Source organism: Ammodytes marinus (genome assembly GCF_949987685.1).
Source record: "Ammodytes marinus genome assembly, chromosome: 19".
Classification (NCBI taxonomy): Eukaryota; Metazoa; Chordata; class Actinopteri; order Uranoscopiformes; family Ammodytidae; genus Ammodytes; species Ammodytes marinus.
Window position 1 is genome coordinate 757,550 of NC_137223.1, and position 18,763 is coordinate 776,312.

Genomic DNA, 18,763 nt, shown 5'->3' on the forward strand with positions numbered 1-18,763 from the left:
AGTATTTTTAGGTTATTTACTGTATGGATGGATGTGTGTGAGTACATTGTAGAATGGAAACAACTCGCCTCCTTTACATGTGTTTCATCACTCTGCACAAATCTGTTTCGGTAGTACCACCACCTACGTACAAATTCTTTATTTTTTTCCATCTTCTGTTGAACAAACAGAATATAGCAGCTTGTGCTTGTCACACGGTGTACTAACTTCATCATGGTTACTCGTTGTAGCACTGGTGGAACGATGTCAAGTGATAAAAGCTGCATTTAAAAAAATACATTACGGCATTTCGAGATGGCAATGTGGGGTTTAGAAATGTTGTTTATGTTGTTTCACTTTCAAGTTGTCCAAATGGGAGTTGTTTTTGTGAGTACAGGCATCATGAGCTGTCCTTTTCTTCAGGCTGTTGTTGTAGTTCCCTGGCTAAAGCATTCCCTCTCTCTCCCCCCTCTCTCTCCAGGATGGTTCTCTGGGTAACATAGATGACCTTGCCCAGGAGTATTCTGAGTACTACAACACCTGCTTCAACGACGTCGGAGACCGCATGGAGGAGCTACGCAAGAGACGAGTCTCCCAAGAGCTCGACATGGTAAACACTCACTCACTCACACACCTCTCACACATATGCAAACACATGCACACAAACACACCCACAAATGCACACATGGAGGCATGCACACACACACACACACACACACACACACACACACACACACACACACACACACACACACACACACACACACACACACACACACACACACACACACACACACACACACACACACACACACACAGATACAAATGGAAAACAATCTTGCAAAACAACATACTTTGAGTAAAAATGCAGATGTCAGCCACAGTATTTCCCGCACTCTTCTCTGTTTGCATGCCTACAAATTGCTCTGGACAAATGATTCATTTTTTTGTAAATCCTTTAATAATGGCCCTAAGAATCCCCCTCATAGCTTTACACAGTGTAATTTCCACAATCTTTGCCAACAAGCTGGCAAGGAACAGTGGCGACGCAACACACTTGAATGTGTCCTAAAGATTAAGCCTTTTCCCAAAGGCTCTTTGCCTTCTGTAGATCAAGTGAATGTAACAGTGGTCTATGGGGGTGTTTTGGGGGGCCCGGCCTTTTCACAAGGATGTAGGGTAGTGGGGCACCCCTTTTGGTTGCCAAGCTGCACACAAATGTATGAAGAAAATGCTACTGGTGCTGCTACAGAGGGCCTCATGGTGTGCGGCACACAAACCCAGTTGGTCCACTAATACAAGAGCAAGTGTGAAGTGTTATGCTAACTTAATAATTGCTTTGACATATTCATGGGGAATTTAATTAGTTTGAACTCTTAGAAAATGTCATCTTTGCTAAATTAAAAAATCAAATGAATATTAAAAATAGCTACTAGCAAGTTTGTTCGACATTCAGGTACTGTGCGTTTTAAAGTAAGATGGCTGACTCCAATAAAATGAGGCATTTAGGTGTCACAAGTGACACATTACTGCCTGACAAAATAATGAGTCAGTTTCCCCCTCCACAGATTTAGCTCAGCTGATATCATGTTACTACCGCTTTTTCTTATTTTAGCCCCTGTCCAAATATTCTCTGCTCATATATTTTGTGTCTGTCATTACTGGTTTGCCAGTTTACTAGAAGGCCTTCCGCTGCTTGCAGTTGGCCATGTGGTTTTGGTTGGGTCGACAGACAGATATGGCTAGAGATGGATAGCTGATTTATCGTGCACTTCCTTTCTTCACAACTGCAGGCAGACACCCTGTTCTCACAGCTACCAGGAGTGGACTTGGAAAGCATAAAATAAATCAGTTTAGCATCCTAACATAGATTAAGTGCTCACTCTGTTTGGCCATCATTTTTATTTTTACCATCATGTGAGTTTCACGGTGATATGAAACATGATCCCTGGACTTAATATCATTTGGTAAGGTGTCATCTGTGTGTAAGAAGAGAGGCAAAATGGGCAGACTGGGCCTGAAGCCTAGTACAGGATAGCCAAGGATAAGGAAGTGAACAGAGGATGAGGCGAATGTGAGAGCCTGCAGCTGTCCTGCCACTCTGACAAGTTTGGCACCAAAACATATGGAAGAAGAGGAGGATAGGAAAAACACAAAGGAATATGGGTCAGAAAACACCTTCTCAAAAGCACAGGATCCACCCACGCTGTATGGATTGAACTTCGCCTTGCCTTTTCAGTTCAGTCCTTTTCTAAAAATGAGGTTTGGGGCAATATTCAAGTCCTAGAGCAGAATTGTTCTGTACCTACCATTGTAGAGAGAAGGTTAAAACACAATTCTTATTTATTTTCTCATATTGTATTATTGTTACAACAAAATGGTTCCTTAAGAGTATGGCCAACTCTCTTTCCAGCTTCATTTTCCCACTGCTGGGATGGGTCATAGACTCCAAGGCTGTCACAGTATCTGTGAAACATTGTGATAGGCAATACACAAGAGGAGGCCAGGAGAAAAAAAAAACTAGCTCCAGGGACCAAAATGAACTGAGAATAGGCCCAGCAGAGTAGACTGATTGAGAGTATTAGCGAAGGGGCTCATTGTATCTGGTGAAGTGTGTCCAGATAACAGTGGCTGCGAGCCAACGTAATGCAGACGGGCCAGAGAAAAGGTCACAGTGTCCAAGAGGCACGTCAATGGGGGGATACATTTATCAAGTGGCTCTCCTGAGGGACATGGCCTTTGGGGGAAAGACCTGTCACTTGTTAAAGGGTACAGGATGGTGGCTGATGCAATGGTGCCTCAATGAGACCCCACTCCCACTCTCTCACCATTGTCATTGTCTTTTATTTCATCATAAGGTCAGTTATTTTCTATTTTTGTGACTTGAATCATCTCATTGCCCCCATAGTGGAACTGTTTGGGACAATGAAGGTCATAATGTATCATTATTGCATCACGTGCCAACCAAGGAGGCAAACTATATGCAGACTGTGAGTTGTGAAAGCGCCCTATAAGTCACTCTCAAATCTGCTTTGGTCAGGAGGCATGAGACTTACGGGCCAAAGGTCACCTTAGCTTTGACCTTTGCTAATCTTCACACCCGGCCTACAAGAGGAGGCAGACGATTGAAGGGGTGCTGGACATGGGCTAGCATGGCCACCACATGAATTTAAAGTCCTCCATATGTTAGCTTTGTCAGCTGACATCACATTTTGAAATTTGGCTTTGATAAAATTCCAACCAGGAAGTACACACCTACACAGTTGTGGTCAGCATGGTTGTCACTAAAGAGAAGAAGAAGCTCAGGGTTCTCAACTTTTGGAAATTGTTTAGAGTGAGACAGAAGCGGATTTCCCATGCGAGCACGAGAAGCGCGCAAGTGAAAAAATGTTTTGTTTATTTATTAATTTAAAGCATAATAATGGTTTTTAACACAAGTTCAGTTCAGTATAATTTCTTTGTTTTAGTTCAAATATAGCCTATTGTAGTAATGTTATGATGAAAGTATAACTAGATTAATACCAAATGCCAGACTAGTGAGATGGGTGTAAGCCTAGGGTAGTTGTTCGGGGGGGGGGGGTTGGGTTGGACGGGTGTTGGGTTGGACGGGTGTTGGTTGGGGATCAATATTACATCTTAAGAAGCTATATTATATAGTGTATATATATAAAAAAATGTTTGGCAGAGTTATAATTTGCGTGAGAAATGCAAGGTGTGGCGTGGAGCGTGTGAATTGCCTGAAATGCGTGTGTCAAGCTTATCTAAGTTTCTGTTCCCCAAACCCTTCTTTGGTTTACTCTTAAGCCAGCAAGTATGATCCTTTTTTTTAAGGGAATTTCTGTTGATGCTTTCAGCTCCGTTTTTTGATAAATGTTCTTGCAACACCCAACCTTTTTTCGCAAAACGAAATGTGTGGAGCTCGACATTTGTGTTTGTTTTCTCTTTCGGTTCTGCCAGCTCTTGAGGTGGGCCCCTCGGTTAACAAAGTGATGGCTCTCTCTGTTGTGGTTAAAAGTGGAACTCTCACTATCAGCCTGCTGATGATAGAGGCTCTCTAAGAGATGACTATCAACGTAACCCTGCTTCCTGCCTGGCCATGGCCTCTATGGCTTGTTCCTCTGCATCTTCATGTTAGTTCTATGAGTAGCGTGGACAAAAGAGGTTAAACAAACTTCCCCCCTCCCTTTGGGAATGAAACCTATGGATTAGCACTATACCACACACAGTTTCCCGGCGCTTCTATAGCCCCAAGAGCATTTGGAATGGCCCTCACTGGCATGCTGATTTTGGTGATGCATAAGGCATATTGGTGTAAGTGGTAGGATGTATTTGAAAATGAGCAAAGAGTTCAACATCTAAAAAAAAATGCTATTTCAAGTGACAGGTTAGTGAGATGTCAGGCAATATAGTGAAATCAAAGTATCAAAATATAGTGAAAATGAAGAGTGTTTTACTGCATATCATTTGATTTATGTCTGAAATATAAGACCAAAACCACTAATGGTGGATAATTACCATAAGATTCACCTTCTGAACATAGAGCTTATAAATCTTTTCCCATCCATTCTTCAAACACGCCTTTGTTTCTGAAAACTGCTAGTGTGTAATTGATATCATTAGTGTAATTGAGTGTATTATCTTATATTTTCTCACTCCGCCTACTCATCAAATGTTAGGCATGACTCAGCATTGTCCTAGCTTGTAGATAGGTCAGTTACCTCAGTGACATTTTCACAAAGATCAGAAAATAAATGAAAGTTCTTCAAATCTGATTTAGAGAAAAAAATATCTATTAGCCTTAAACTTTATAAGACCTGCATTTTCCTATATTTTCCACAACACTGCACTTGCTGCCTAAGGTGAGAACATGCCAAAACATGGACATGGATGCTGCAGGAAGCATCCCAAGAGGCGTGCTGAGACTGGCCGGGTTGGGTTAGATAATTGTGTTAAGCTGACAGGATGAAAACATCAAACATGTCTCCTGAAACCCACAGTGAAACAAGGAATGAAGTACACCATCAAAATATATAAATCAAAAAAACGGTTTCATTTAAAAATGTTGCGGCTGCGGGGCGAAACCTCTTAACACATTTCTACATGCTGTAAACCCATAATGACACATTGCATCAGTATCTGTGGTGGTTGATATCCTTGAGGGGTCATTTTAAAGTTGTGAATTTAAAAAACAAACGAGGAGGCCTTGGAAGATTAACTCCTTTTTTGATGTTTTGGCCAAAAATCCTTCACTTGTTTGGTCTCACTGTTATGACTTCATAACTGGAACACTTTAGACTTGAAAAAAAAACACCCTCAGACGGGGTCAGATTGATTTGGCTGGCCTCAGGAAATTCTCCGCCATGCTTGTTTTCTAGCTCGACAGTTAGGGGTCAAGACTCAAGTGTAGGCTTGTGTTTTGTTGCCATGAGGTGAATAACACTGGTTAATGCGCAAATGCCTGCATGACGTTTCTTTTTCGTCAATTTAAGTGGGTCAGTTCAGCTGGGTTAAAGCTACAGTGTGGAAGAAAGATCAACCCTGCTGCTTATTTTGTTTTCCCTTTCCACCTTCAGACATTGGCCTAGAAACAGAGCAACTCGATACGCTCAGTCAGAAGACTGTGTTGCCCCTAGATTACTTTCAAATGATGTTGGCACTGCTCCACTGTTGGCATAACTCTGGTTGAAAGCGAGTGGTATATTTGAAATTTGTATTGTGGGTTATTTATACTGTATGTCAGGATTGGGATCGCTATGCTGTCGCTGGAATTTTTAATAAGTCTGGTATTCGTCTCGAAATACCAAAACAATTATGATCCACGAGGTTTAAGGAATGCTCCACACTGTGTGGAAGCAGGCGGGCCCTGTGCTGCAAGTATGCACACACACACACACACACACACACGCACACACACACACTCTGAAACCATTTGGAAAGGAATTGGACAGAGGTGTTAATGTGTGCACCAATGGTTTTCTGTTTCTCATAAGCTAATGTTATCATGAAGAAGCTCACAGGTGGCATGGCCGACTGTGGTCTATACTGCCAGATGAGAATATATTTCCTTTTCTGTGTGAGATTCCAATACAGGGCTGTGTGTTCAGTCATGAGTGTGTATGTGTAGAACTACTATAGGATCTTCCAAAATAAGCTGGTTCTACAGGCTTGTCCTCGCGCCATACCGGTCCCACCGGTAATATCTTTTTTTTGGCCTGGGCTTTTCCAGTCTGTGCCCGTCCCTCCACATGCACAGTCGTTACCTAAGCAACCTCACACACACACACACACACACACACACACACACACACACACACACACACACACTCGCCCGCCCAGATGTAACCAAACCTTGCCAACTGGCGTACCTCCACTAAGCCACCTGCATGGTCTCAGTGGTTTTGCCGAATATCCGGTTGGCAGTTCTAACTCCACAGTGAGGACTTGTGCCTTTTGGTGGGCTTCGCAGACATGTTTTTACTAAACTGCTGCTATTGACGGAAAGCAAAGACATTGCAATTCACTTCACAGTAGCTTTTGATGCTTCTATTTGTTTGTGTGTGTGTGTGGGGGGGGGGGGATATTTTCGAGATGCTAGTTCATCGTGATTCTCACTAGTAGGAGCCCCCCCACCTCAAATTCCCTTGTACCGCTTTCGCTCTCTCTCTCCTTTTAATTTAACTTAATTCGGTCTTGTTTAACCAGTCTTGCATGGGCATTGCACGCGCGCACATACACACACACAGTGAATTATATGCACAAACAACCCTGTGTAGATCTGAAGGGAAAGCACATGCACATTCTCACGCGTTCAGTGTCAATTCAGGGTAAGTAGGTCAGTATCTCAGGCTGATGCTGCTAAGTTCATGTAAAGGATAGCGTACCCCCTCTGGGAGTGTGTTGTGAGATCCAAATATCTCTCACACACACACACGCACGCACGCAGTTGCACACACACACACACACACACACACACACACACACAGACCCTAGAAAATGCTTCCATTTGATATTCTCTTTTAGAAAGTGTGTCAGTTACACTAGCAACTTCTTCCGTTAGGGATGCACTAGTCTGAGAGAAGTTTCATCTCACAGATCCGCAGTGGAAGGCAAACGGGATGTAGGATTTGTTTGTGTTTCACTGATCTCCCCTCTCATCTGTTGGCCCCCCCACCCCCTCCCTCCATGTCAGAGATGGCACACCACACACAGACGTGTAGCAAAAGGGAAGCTGAGGAAGAGTAGGAGGAACACAGGGCTGCTTTGTGTGTCTGTCTCTTAGCAGTTATGTCAGTAGAAGTGTGTGTGTGTGTGTGTGTGTGTGTGTGTGTGTGTGTGTGTGTGTGTGTGTGTGTGTGTGTGTGTGTGTGTGTGTGTGTGTGTGTGTGTGTGTGTGTGTGTGTGTGTGTGTGTGTGTGTGTGTGTGTGTGTGCTACTTGGTTGACGTATCTGTCTAGGTTTATGTCTGTGGTGGTGGCACATATGTGGCTTTGTGAGGGTCTGGGACGTAAACATCTTTACAACCAGTAGGCCTGGTACCCATAACTATCCACTAGCACAACAGGCATACCTTTCCCTTTCGGTGCAATAGTCACCGAAGAGGATCCGAGAGCAAGAAGACTAATCTGCCGCTATCTTAGTAAAGCAAAGTATTCATCGCTGCATGTGAACAGAACACACACCTCGTTCTTTCTGTGTGTGGGTTTTGCTGAGTACACCCACAGTATTCTGCACCACACCGTTGTTTAAACAGAGCAGAGTGTGCCGGCTGTGCTTGTTTAAGGATAGATGTCTTTTTTTTGTCTCAGTTAAGCTCTGTAAGAAAACTGAATTCCAGTATATCCCAGCTTTTCCCAATGCAAAGCCGCCCGGAAATGTAATGAGACCAATCCCTGCACCTCTGTAGGTCTGGCAGATGTAATTCTTTATGTCCTTAGTCGAGGACACCTGCTCTCTGACTTATGGGAATCCTCATATTCCCTGGGATGGACAAACCGTTTCTGAGCTATTTCCGACATCGACTTGATTTACATTTGCAAAAGAAAGTTCCGGAACCGTGCCTCTGTCCCCCTGCTCAATCGCTGCAACAGACAAATAGATAAACAGGCACATGCTCTATAGTGCTAAAGAGGACCTGGTAGTGCTAAAAGCTAACGTTATAACAAGATAAAGCCAGCCAGACTGTCTCTCTATAGCATCATTATCGGCTGCCCACACAGTTGATTGCCGTTGTGTTAAGTGTATGGTTCGGGCTAAAATGTGAGGCTTTTAGCCACCTCAGCACCAAAAGGTCTCCTGCTCTTATGACCCGCAGGCTAGGCTATGTACTCTGAAAGAGCTCTTTAAATGAGGTTAGGTCACTTCCAAGGTCTTTTAACTATTGGCCGCTCGCTGACTAATGCTTGGAGTGTGAGGGTGTGGAAGCATTGTACTCCCTCGCCCCCATAGCACACGTCAAAGAAGAAGAAAAAAGGTCAAACTACAGGTCACTCTGATTAGGAAGCCTGAAGGTCCAAAATGTAGCAAGTGGTATACAGTCATCTTCCTGTGACTGTTATCCCACAATCTAATATCTGGGTGTGTGGGGAGAGATGTAGAGAATGATGCGCATTTCTCAGAAACAAACTCATTTCCTAATCCCGCTTTCCATTTGGGGAAAGTCCAAATTCAATCAGTCTCTTCTCTGTGGCAGCAGCACTGTGCTGTTTAATGGTTTTAGGAAGTCTGTCACCTAGCACCAGCAGCCATCAACCTGCTCCTATTGACCTCACCTACTTGGCTGATGTCATCTTTTTATCTAAGCATCCTGATGCTCCAGTGAGATAACATGTTAAAATGCCACTGCCAAGCTAACAGACTAGAATTTAAACTCTTGCCTATAATTATTAGGTGAGGAATTTTACTCCGATTGTTTTTTTTGACCATACGATATTTTGACAAAGTCTTACCATGTATTCCAGTCTTTAATCTTGGCATTTTCTCATATGAGAGTAGTAACACCTAGTTGTATTCCAGGGAAAGATTCATTGGGAGTTTGTGTCATTTAAATCCAGTTCCTTGAAACTTAATATGAATCTGTTTTTCATTGGGACCTGATGAATTTGAGCAATGCCACCACAGCGTTGTCACTTCCTCAAAAAATGGCCCAAAATACATGAAAGCAAATATGTCATCACAAAGGTCTTGTCCTTATATAACTTTTACAAAGCATGTTGCTGACTAACCTCCTCCCTAAGCTCACTCCCATGCCGCCTTTTAAGTCTGCATCCGAGCCCATCACAAACATATATGCATTGCTATTTCCACAAATATTTTTATTTATTTCCCACTGTATTGTGCTCTCCTAATTATGACTCCTTATGGTATCCTGGCATAACTGAAGCTAGTAGTAGGGGCTTGGTTAACCTCTGTTATACCCTCTTGCGCATGTCAAAAGGATTAAAGCCGCATGGAGAGTTAATGCCACATATTTAACATTGGGCAGTCGGCAAGAAAATAACTAGAGAAGAAAGCAACATTTTAATGACAGTAACCTTGAGGTTAGAGTGCAAGGGCTGTAAAGTCCCATGGTCGGTCCACATTTATGAAAATCTGGTCACTACCCTTAAGCGAAGCGCTGACCCTATCTGCTTCTGTATGGTTCAAAAGTGTGTTAGTATTGGGGCGAGCGTGAGTGCAGGGTTGTTAGTTAATCTGCTCCATGAGATTTCAAAGGCCCTCAAAGATCACAGCACCAAGAGGTTATGCACTGGCCTCAAATGATCACATGCTGGATATAAAAAATCCAAGTTGCAGACTTGTTGTGATTGTGTGTAGCCCCCGTCTCAGTCTGCAGAAGCATTTAGTTTGAGGTTGAATTTGTATCTGGATATGCCATGATGAGGACACCGGCTTTTCACACATGTATGCAAACACCAGAACTGTGTAATGGGGAAGGCAGCCCTGACATACATGGTGTCCTAGGGGAAGCTCGTTAACAACAAAAAAGTTTGGAGAGGTTAAAAATGAATATTTTCCACTGTTATTTTTGTACAAGCCAGGCCTTTTCTATAATTGTATTCCTTAAATTCATTGCCAAAATCTGGATATATTTCCCATATAAAACCAGTTTACCCTTTCTTGCTGCCATTCAATTTAATAAAACATAGCAAGATTTGAGGCAAACAAGCTGGTGTAGCCTCGTGTTGAGGGAGGTGCACACTGTTGTTTTTGTTGTTGTAGTCGTCACTTTATGGAATTCCTGGAGCCGGCTACGTAGGTGCTTTTGTCATGGCGTGATCTGTCAGGAGAGCAATGACTCCACAGTGTAATTCGGTAACAATGAAAAACAAGTATGGCGGGTATGGGTTACCCTAAACCAGACCTGACTTGTTGGCAGTGCACACGTGGTGCTCGCTGCTTGTTTTGTTTTCACTGAAATGCAGGTGTGTCTGTATGATGAACCTGAACCTTTTTAGAGGACGTCTGTCCCCCATGAGGGCTTTGTTAGACATGCCATCCACTGTATTTGGAGTCAACTGACCTTTTCTTCTCCATATACAGATCTTCTTTTACCTTTTCTAGGGTTTCTCAGTGTTGCACTCACAGTTCATATGCCCGTGTGTTGTTAGGTAATTGATCACTGACATTTGACTTTCTCTCTCTCTCTCTCTCTCTCTCTCTCTCTCTCTCGCCATTGTTTTCAGGAGAAACAGGACCCAAGCAGCACATCCCTTCAGCTACGTACTGAGATCCAGGTAGGCAAAGACACTGTCCACTAAACATAAGCCTAAAAGCTTTTATTTAATTTTAATTTTTTTTTGGCTCAAAGGTCTATCTGAAACGCTTGTATCCTTCTCCCCTTCCTCCAGGAATCCTTAGGCTTCAGCAGTGAGGTGTCCACTCCAGAAACAGACAGAAAGTAAGTGTTCTTGTATTTTTTATTTATTTTTCTGCTCCTCTACAACATTGTAACGTGCAACTGAGGCCGGAGCACTGTTGCATGTCAAAACAATGTGCAGCTCGTGCCTGTGTCTGGATTGCATCAAAGCGTACATGTCTGCACACACACACAGACTCATGGATCACACTCAGCCTCTCTGCTTGTTAAGAGATGGAGAAAGGCAGCTCACATGATTGATATATCTGTTATGTGACAGCCTGTGCAGAAGGTCCCTGACCTCGTACATCACCAGCAGAGGTGAGCTCCTCGGGTGGTTAACTCTTAACTTTCACGGATGAACTGTGTGAGTGGGCAGTTGAAATGGGTTTGGCTATGGCCGCCTTTGGATATACTTGAACATACATGGAAAATAGGCTGATTAATTCAGATAGACAGACACAATTTTCTTTTGTATATTGTTACAGTAGATTATAAGAAATGCTTAATATAACACACTTAACGTCAGAAGGAATTTTGATAAAAAGACAAAGTCAGAAATTCAATATATCAATTCATATTGCATGAAATAGGATTGATACAAAAAAAACATGCAACTACAGTAAAGCCAGCAGGTCAGCTTAACTTAGTTTAGCACAAAGACTGGAACTTTACTGGGGGGAGACCACAATTAGTGTATTTCCTAATGTCCCTAGCTGAAACACTCTCCATGCCCCATTTTATGACACCTTTTTTATTAATTTTTCGTTTCAGTACTTTTAAAGCAATTAAACCAATCTGTAACTTATAATACATTACCTCATTAATATTATTATGAGTGTGTATAAAGGAAATCAACCCACGAGATTCATAGACATCACACACATGACCCTTAGTCGCTCCCCTGAGGAAAACTACTGGCTGCTTCCTCCAGCCAAACCTGTTCAGTCCAGCAGCGGTTCTGTTCTCCGGCCGTCCATGCTTCCTTCCTGCCTTTGTGTCCAGCAGAAGGGGGAGAGAGAGGGGGGAGACAGAGAGGCTGATGGCCCAATGATTACAGCCAAGTAGCATGGACGAAAGAGCAGGATGAGAACCTCGCATGGGTGGGGTTCCTTTTCAATGGTTCCCGTAACACAGTGTGCTTGTGTTCATTTTTATGCACAACACTTTCTGTGTTTTGTGCGTATGAAAATTCTCCACCATGAGATCACTGTAACATACACGGTGAAAAGCTATCCGTGTTGGTCGGCAAAACCTCTCTTAAATGCCCTGCTGTCAAACTGTATTAAACCTGCTGTAGTCAAACACACATAATATGGCACCTTGAGTAAACACTGGGTTTTGTTTCATCTCTGTTAAAGCGAGACCAAAGGTCAGGAATCTGTGTGCAATTGTTTGCTCACAACAAGATGACTCATGAAACCTTCAATACAGAACCAGCTCCTTGAGCAGTATTGTCGGTAAGTGTTGTTTAAGACAAAAAGACTAAATTAAAGGTGGAATCAGCGATTCTGGAGACACTCTTTGTCAAAACCAGTGAATAACTCCTCACGATTTGCTACCTGTGCATACTATGTGTGAGCGCTGAAATACCAAATCTGTTAACTGGCACGTAAACAAAGGGTAATGTAAACAAAGAGGGCCCGCCATAGCTAGCAACATACAAGTTTACAGGCACTAGGCTGTGTATTTACACTGGATTCTTTCTTCAGCGTGCACACACAGTACAGTACAGACATGTAGTGAATAAAAACGTGCATTCTCCAAAATCGCTGACTACACCTTTTAATTGGAGAACTGCCATGTTTGCCAGGGCCAGCGGTAAAATAAATCTTAGCGTGATCCCAGAAACGATCTCTTCCTTATCTACAGCTTTCTTATATATTTTATTCCCATTTGTTGCTCACCATCACTGCTGTTTGACCCCCCCCCACTCCCCACATCATGTTCACGTGACGACCACGTGCGACCAAGGAAGCGCATACCACAGGCGTGATCTCTTCTCCCATGGCCTGTATATGTTGCACAGACAACTGCCGGGATGATGGGAACCAGATGCCAAAATGTTCAAATGACGTCTCTCTGCTGTTGGAGAGGGATCCTATATATATAGAGAGAGACCCTAACTCTGCTACTCTCTCTCTCTCTCTCTCTCTCTCTCTCTCTCTCTCCTGTCAGTCTGCTTTCTTTCTTCTCTCCGTGTCTCACATGCTCCATCTCCCTACTGTCTCTCTCTCATACACGTTCGCACTTTGTTGCACCTTGAATCTTCACTTCATCTCTAATGAAAACTGCTCCTCATTCACTCTCTCTCTTCCTCTTCACCTCTGTCCTTTACACTATAACTTTTCTCTCTTAATCTTTCTCTATAAAGCCCCACACTCCCATTAACGGTGTCAGAGTTGGACTTGAAGAGCTTTATATCACCTTAATGGAATGAATCTCCGCCTTTTTGTAAAGTTTTTATGTCCACAATGTCCTCCATCCTCCAAGCCTCCGAAACTTGTTAAATCAATCCTTTTCGCTGCTAGACCCCGTCTCCTCCCACTCACCCACCACTGCTCTGTGCTCTATTACATTCCCTTATTGTCCACTTTTCCGCTGCTGTGGAAAGGTTTTCAGGTATAGTGATTTATCATGCGCTGGCAGAGTCATAGACAAGTCCCCCCCCCCCCCCCCCTCCACCCCCCATTTTTAGCGACAAATTCCTCACGCACGGTTCACACGCACGGACGCGGATACCCCCGTCATCACTTCTCCGTGAGGACAATAGCTCCCAGAGGAGATTACCCAGACTTCATCTTGGGCTGCCCCACCCCTCTCTGTCTGTCTGTGCGTCTCCTTGCCACTCGGTTGGCAGTGGTTGGGCACGGCTCCCGTTATGCCTGGTATGCAAGTGGCGATGACAGAGTGCTCTCAGAAGGCCGGAGAGTTCAAGATTTGAGGGGGAGGGGGGGGCTTCCTGTTTTAAATTTGCAATTGATTGGTGGGTATTGTTGCAGAGAGAGGGCAGCCTAAGTGTATCAGTTAGGTCAACACAGCAGATGCAAATGGATTTTGATGAATGCATAAAATTGCCACAAATACAAGATAGAAAATACTTGATTATTGGCTCCCAATAGGATTTGTAGGATTGCAAAATTTTAGAAGGCAGTTGTGCTCCTGAAAGCCCCAGCGTATGCAGCTAATAATCAGATGGAAATGTAATCTGTGCTCTGTTTTAGAACAACAGTACCACGTTGGAAAACTAAAGTACCTTGTCGTCAGCATATTTACCCACTTGTGGCTTGAGTGTTGCAGCAGCCCTCATGGAACTGTTACTGGTTGATGTGAGCAGAGGAGGGACATTAGACTGGAACACACAGTCCCAGGCACGAAACATTGAATTTTTTTAAAATGTTTCCTTCCATAAGACCTAATGTCTTCCCCCACAATATGACCTCTGACCTCTTCCATGATCCCCTGAAGAGGTCATCCCCCCCTGCTCTTTCCTGTGGACTGCCACTGTCACACAAGGTCCCTGCCTTTCATTGTCTGGACTACAACACCGGAGATCACCTCGCTCCAGGTGGCAGGCTGACTGGCTAGTCCCTCACACATACACACATTCATACGTATATGTGTGATACAATGCTGTGATTTATGCCGAGTGTAGTTAAAAATGGAGACGCACAGCTGTGTCTCCAAATCTTACTATGTGGCGGTCTATCATCTTTGGTGGACAGGCGCTCTGTCACACAGGGTAAGCGCCGTGCGAAACCTGTGATTCATACTGTATCATATTCATATCAAAGCTGCCTGTCAAGCATCACTTTTTTCACCCTGAAATGGATGAGCTGGTTGGGTGTTTTTAAAGTCAGATGTTATCTTTTGAATTTGGGAGTTTGTCTATTGTGTATACAGGACATGCGTGCAGGTTTACAACATATTCTCTGCTAGACTAGGTCTGTTAGATCCCTGTTGAGTTGTGCAGCATGTTTTAAAACAGACCTACAACCATAACACACAAGGGGGATCCTTATGATGTTAAATATATGGCACTCACAGGTTATCATTTATGCCTGACTCCCATTCAAGTAAAGTGCTGTTGACATATTATATTCACTAAGCTCTCATAAGCACGTTTGTTACACTTAACATGAAATGCAACTTTCACCTAGCAGTGCATAGGTTCAGCAGAATTTAACATACTGTTAATATAATGCAGAAAATAGAAAGTTGGCAGCTTATGCTAATGGTTAAGGCTTTTTTTCTTAAAGCAGTTTAGATGTCCCCTACTCAATGCAAAGAACCGGATTGAGATAGAAAAAGACATGCCAAAGATTTAAGGTTAAACCAATTAAGTTGCCTAGCCGCACAATGCCTGGGCTGACACACTCTTTGAAAGACATTCAGGCTGTTTTTTAAAGTGTGTGAGCCCGCGTGGGTGTGTGTGTGTGTGTGTGTGCGCGCGCGCCGTATGGGAGGTTAATTTATAGAGCTTGGAGGAATGGGGAGCCACAGAAAAGCTTCCATTGAGTGAGTCCTATTAGCATTAGCTTTGGCCCTAGCCTATCTGAGAGAGGGGGGGGGGGGGGGGGGGTGAATAGAGGGGCAAACCATGCAGGCCTCCATTCAATTAGCATCTCATTATGTTGCCATGGCAGCCGGGGCTTTAAAGCCGCGTGAAGATTTCCCAATGCACCGAGGGGATGGCCGCCATGTCTGAAAAAAACATGTGAACACACATAAACACAAACTACAACGCACACACACACACACAGCCACTGGAGAGGGAAGTGCATGACCTGTTTCTCTGGTGTTGATCCTGTCGCACACTTTCACATGGCTGGGTAGCTCTATGCCCATACGTGCACATCGGCCGCAATCATGAAGGGTGTGTGGATGTGTGCAAGTAAGAGACAGTGAAGTTATGCCTTTTAGTAGAGCGATTTGCCAAATAGGTCTCTGAGGATCTCAACAGAGCAAATGTGTCCTTCTTATCTCTCCCTATGACTTGTTCACTTTTCTCTCCCTATGACTTGTTCACTTTTAATTGAACAAACGGAAAAGCTTACAGTGTGCGGCCACCATCAATCACTATTACTCTCTCTCATATCTGTAGACCTGTAGGATGGTGTCTACAGCCTAGGCTCTGTAAACGGGTATGTCAACAAAGAAAGAAAGAGGGCCCACTGTAGCTAGCAACATGCCTGTTTACAGAGCTTAGTAGGCTGTGTATTAACACTGGATTTGTTTTGCAGCGCGCACATAGAGTACACAGGTAGGATCGTGAGGAGATGCTGACTTTTGACAACATGCATTCTCCAGAATATCTGACTGCACCTTTTAATGACAAAACAAATAGGTTGCAGTTGATGTGGATTTCAGATCTCTTCCAGAACAAGGGAGAGTCACCCAAGGCCTTACATGGCCCTGGAGAAAAATTTGGAATGAAGTCGTGGCTCACACATGACTTTGATGACATAATTGGATGCTGAGTGCAGCTCATGGAGCTTTCTAGGCAATAGTGTCACCCTGTTAGCTCTGATTATTTAGGGTGGTTTGCACCTACTGTATGTCTTTTCAGATTTTGTTTTATTACTCAGTTATTTTCCATCTCTCCCTCTCTTCTGCCCTCTCTCCCTCTTCTCACACTCTTCCCTCTGTCTTCCTCGTGACTGCCTATCCTGTGGAGGGAAGTGGAAACACAAACAGGCTGAGTCTGCCCTGTGGTTTCTCTCTCTCTCTCTCTCTCTCTCTCTCTCTCTCTCTCTCTCTCTCTCCTTCCTTCTGTTCCTCTCAGTTCCATACTTTCCCTCTTCACTTTCACATGTAACCCCTTCTCCTTTTCTCACTCTTGTTGACCTTCCCCTTTTTCTTCACTGCCCCTTAAAGGGGGAATGTTTGTTGTCGCAAACATTCCATTGTCGTTTTTGTCAAAATCAGTGAATATCTCGTCAGTACTGTGTGTGCGCTGAAAAAGAAATCCAGTGTTAAAATCACAGCAAAGGCTTTGATAAACAGGCATGTTGCTTTAGCTACGGTGGCCCCCCTTTATTTACATGCCTGTTTATTAACACTGGATCTTTTCAGCCACATACGGACACATAACGGATGATGAGGAGGTATTCACTGATTTTGACATCAATTTCTCTCCTCTCCTCTCCCTCTTAAGCCTCAGGAGCCTGGTTTTACTGTCACTTGAGTGCCACCACTGACTCCAAGTGGTGAACAGACCCAACTGCAGCCCTCCCTGTCAGAGAGCAAATTCACAAACACACTCTGTGTTTCGGAGCTCTGTGGATGACAGAGGCTAGACACTTTTAGCGTTGCTATCTGTGGCACTTTATTATTGTTTTTACTTATGTTTAAGTATTCATAACTGGTCGGCTTTTGTAGGTGATTTTTCTTCTGATGCAAAACAAACTTAAAACTTTTACATGCTGTACTATATGTCTAATGTTTGTCTCTTCTGCACTGTGGTTTATGGGAGAAACAGTCTTTTTTTTATGTGGGCAAGTTCACGAGAAAATGACACCAATGAATTTGTGTGAGTAGACGTGAGGATGTAGGAGGACATTTTTCTAACCTTTCTCTCTTCTCACCCACAGAACGCCCCTGCACAGATCCAGCTCTGAAGATGGATCTGGAGGTAAGTTGGGATGCTTTTATCATGTGTCACTATCATGTTTGACTATCTTTCCTATGATATTAAAGCTATTACTGTATATCTTGTGCTTGATGTTTTGCCAAAACCATGCAACATAAAGGTATATGCAATCATGTATCAGGTGAATGCTCTCCACTGTGTAACTGACCCTGCCCTTCCTTTCAGGTAAATGGGACAACAAGAAGAAGAACAAATCCTTTTGGCAGAACTTCCGCAAGTCTCAGCACAAACCAGTCATGCGGCAGACATCCAAAGGTTTGTGTGACGGGGTTATTCTTTCCACACATCTTACTACCCTGCGTTCCAAATCGCATACTCATTATTTTTTCTATTCTACATACTACATCTGACCATTAGAAAAATAATGTAGTTAGCATGCAGTAGGCATACAATTGGGACATACTTTTACTTATTTATTTCCTCATAAAATTGCGTCTTGATCTTGCCTCATGCATTTATATCCGTCGCATCCCCGGTTGTTTTCATACGGAGGCTCCGTCGGATTGTGGGTCAGAATCGCCCAAATAGCATGCTGATTTCAACACTAAAAGTCTCCGTAATTTTAAGCATGCTAAATCTTGGGTAAAATTGGGACATCTTTATCCTACCATACTAAATAGCAGAACGTATGGTTATTGGAACGCAGCCCAAGTACACTGAATAGATTCAATTTCAAATAACTTTATTGTCTATCACATAGTGACAGAAAGGTGCCGTCAGTTTGTGGCTCAAACAAACATGAAGACAACATAAAACTCATATTTGACCCTATTGTTTGCTCTTTTTCCCCCTCACAGGAGAGGACATCGGCTACGTGGCCAGTGAGATCACCATGAGCGACGAGGAGCGAATCCAACTCATGATGATGGTCAAAGAGAAGATGATCACCGTTGAAGAAGCCCTGGCACGGGTAGGAATAATATAAGCTCCACTGACTCCCTGCCTCTCCCGTTAGCCCCTTCCCCCACAACCCCCCACCGCCGCCCCCCAAAAAATCACCCTGACTCCCCCCCCCCACCCCAATGGATTAGTTATCAACCTTTCCTACCTTTTCTATTTCATTTGTCCTACCATATAGCTCTGGCTTACTAAAATGACTCACTCTTACTAACCTGTACGAGGCGCCACATTTTAACCCCATATTGTCCTCTTTACACACACACACACACACACACACGCACACACACACACACACGCACACAAACTCTGGTGTTTCCAAAGGTTCGGGTGTCAGGGGGATTATAGGTGTGAGCTCATGGAGTGTGTCGGTGTGCCTT

General features: G+C 43.6%; 1 protein-coding gene across 3 annotated transcripts in view; it reads left to right on the top strand.

The window, feature by feature from the left end:
• sash1a (SAM and SH3 domain containing 1a) overlaps positions 1 to 18,763 on the top strand; it is a 183,861-nt gene that overhangs the window by 129,968 nt on the left and 35,130 nt on the right. For all 3 annotated transcript variants that reach the window (XM_080048309.1, XM_080048310.1, XM_080048311.1), the window contains exons 2-7: positions 461 to 589; positions 10,662 to 10,712; positions 10,827 to 10,876; positions 17,428 to 17,468; positions 17,652 to 17,741; positions 18,284 to 18,396. In XM_080048309.1, the coding sequence (XP_079904435.1) occupies positions 461 to 589; positions 10,662 to 10,712; positions 10,827 to 10,876; positions 17,428 to 17,468; positions 17,652 to 17,741; positions 18,284 to 18,396 (474 nt within the window). The remainder of the gene's footprint in view (positions 1 to 460; positions 590 to 10,661; positions 10,713 to 10,826; positions 10,877 to 17,427; positions 17,469 to 17,651; positions 17,742 to 18,283; positions 18,397 to 18,763) is intronic.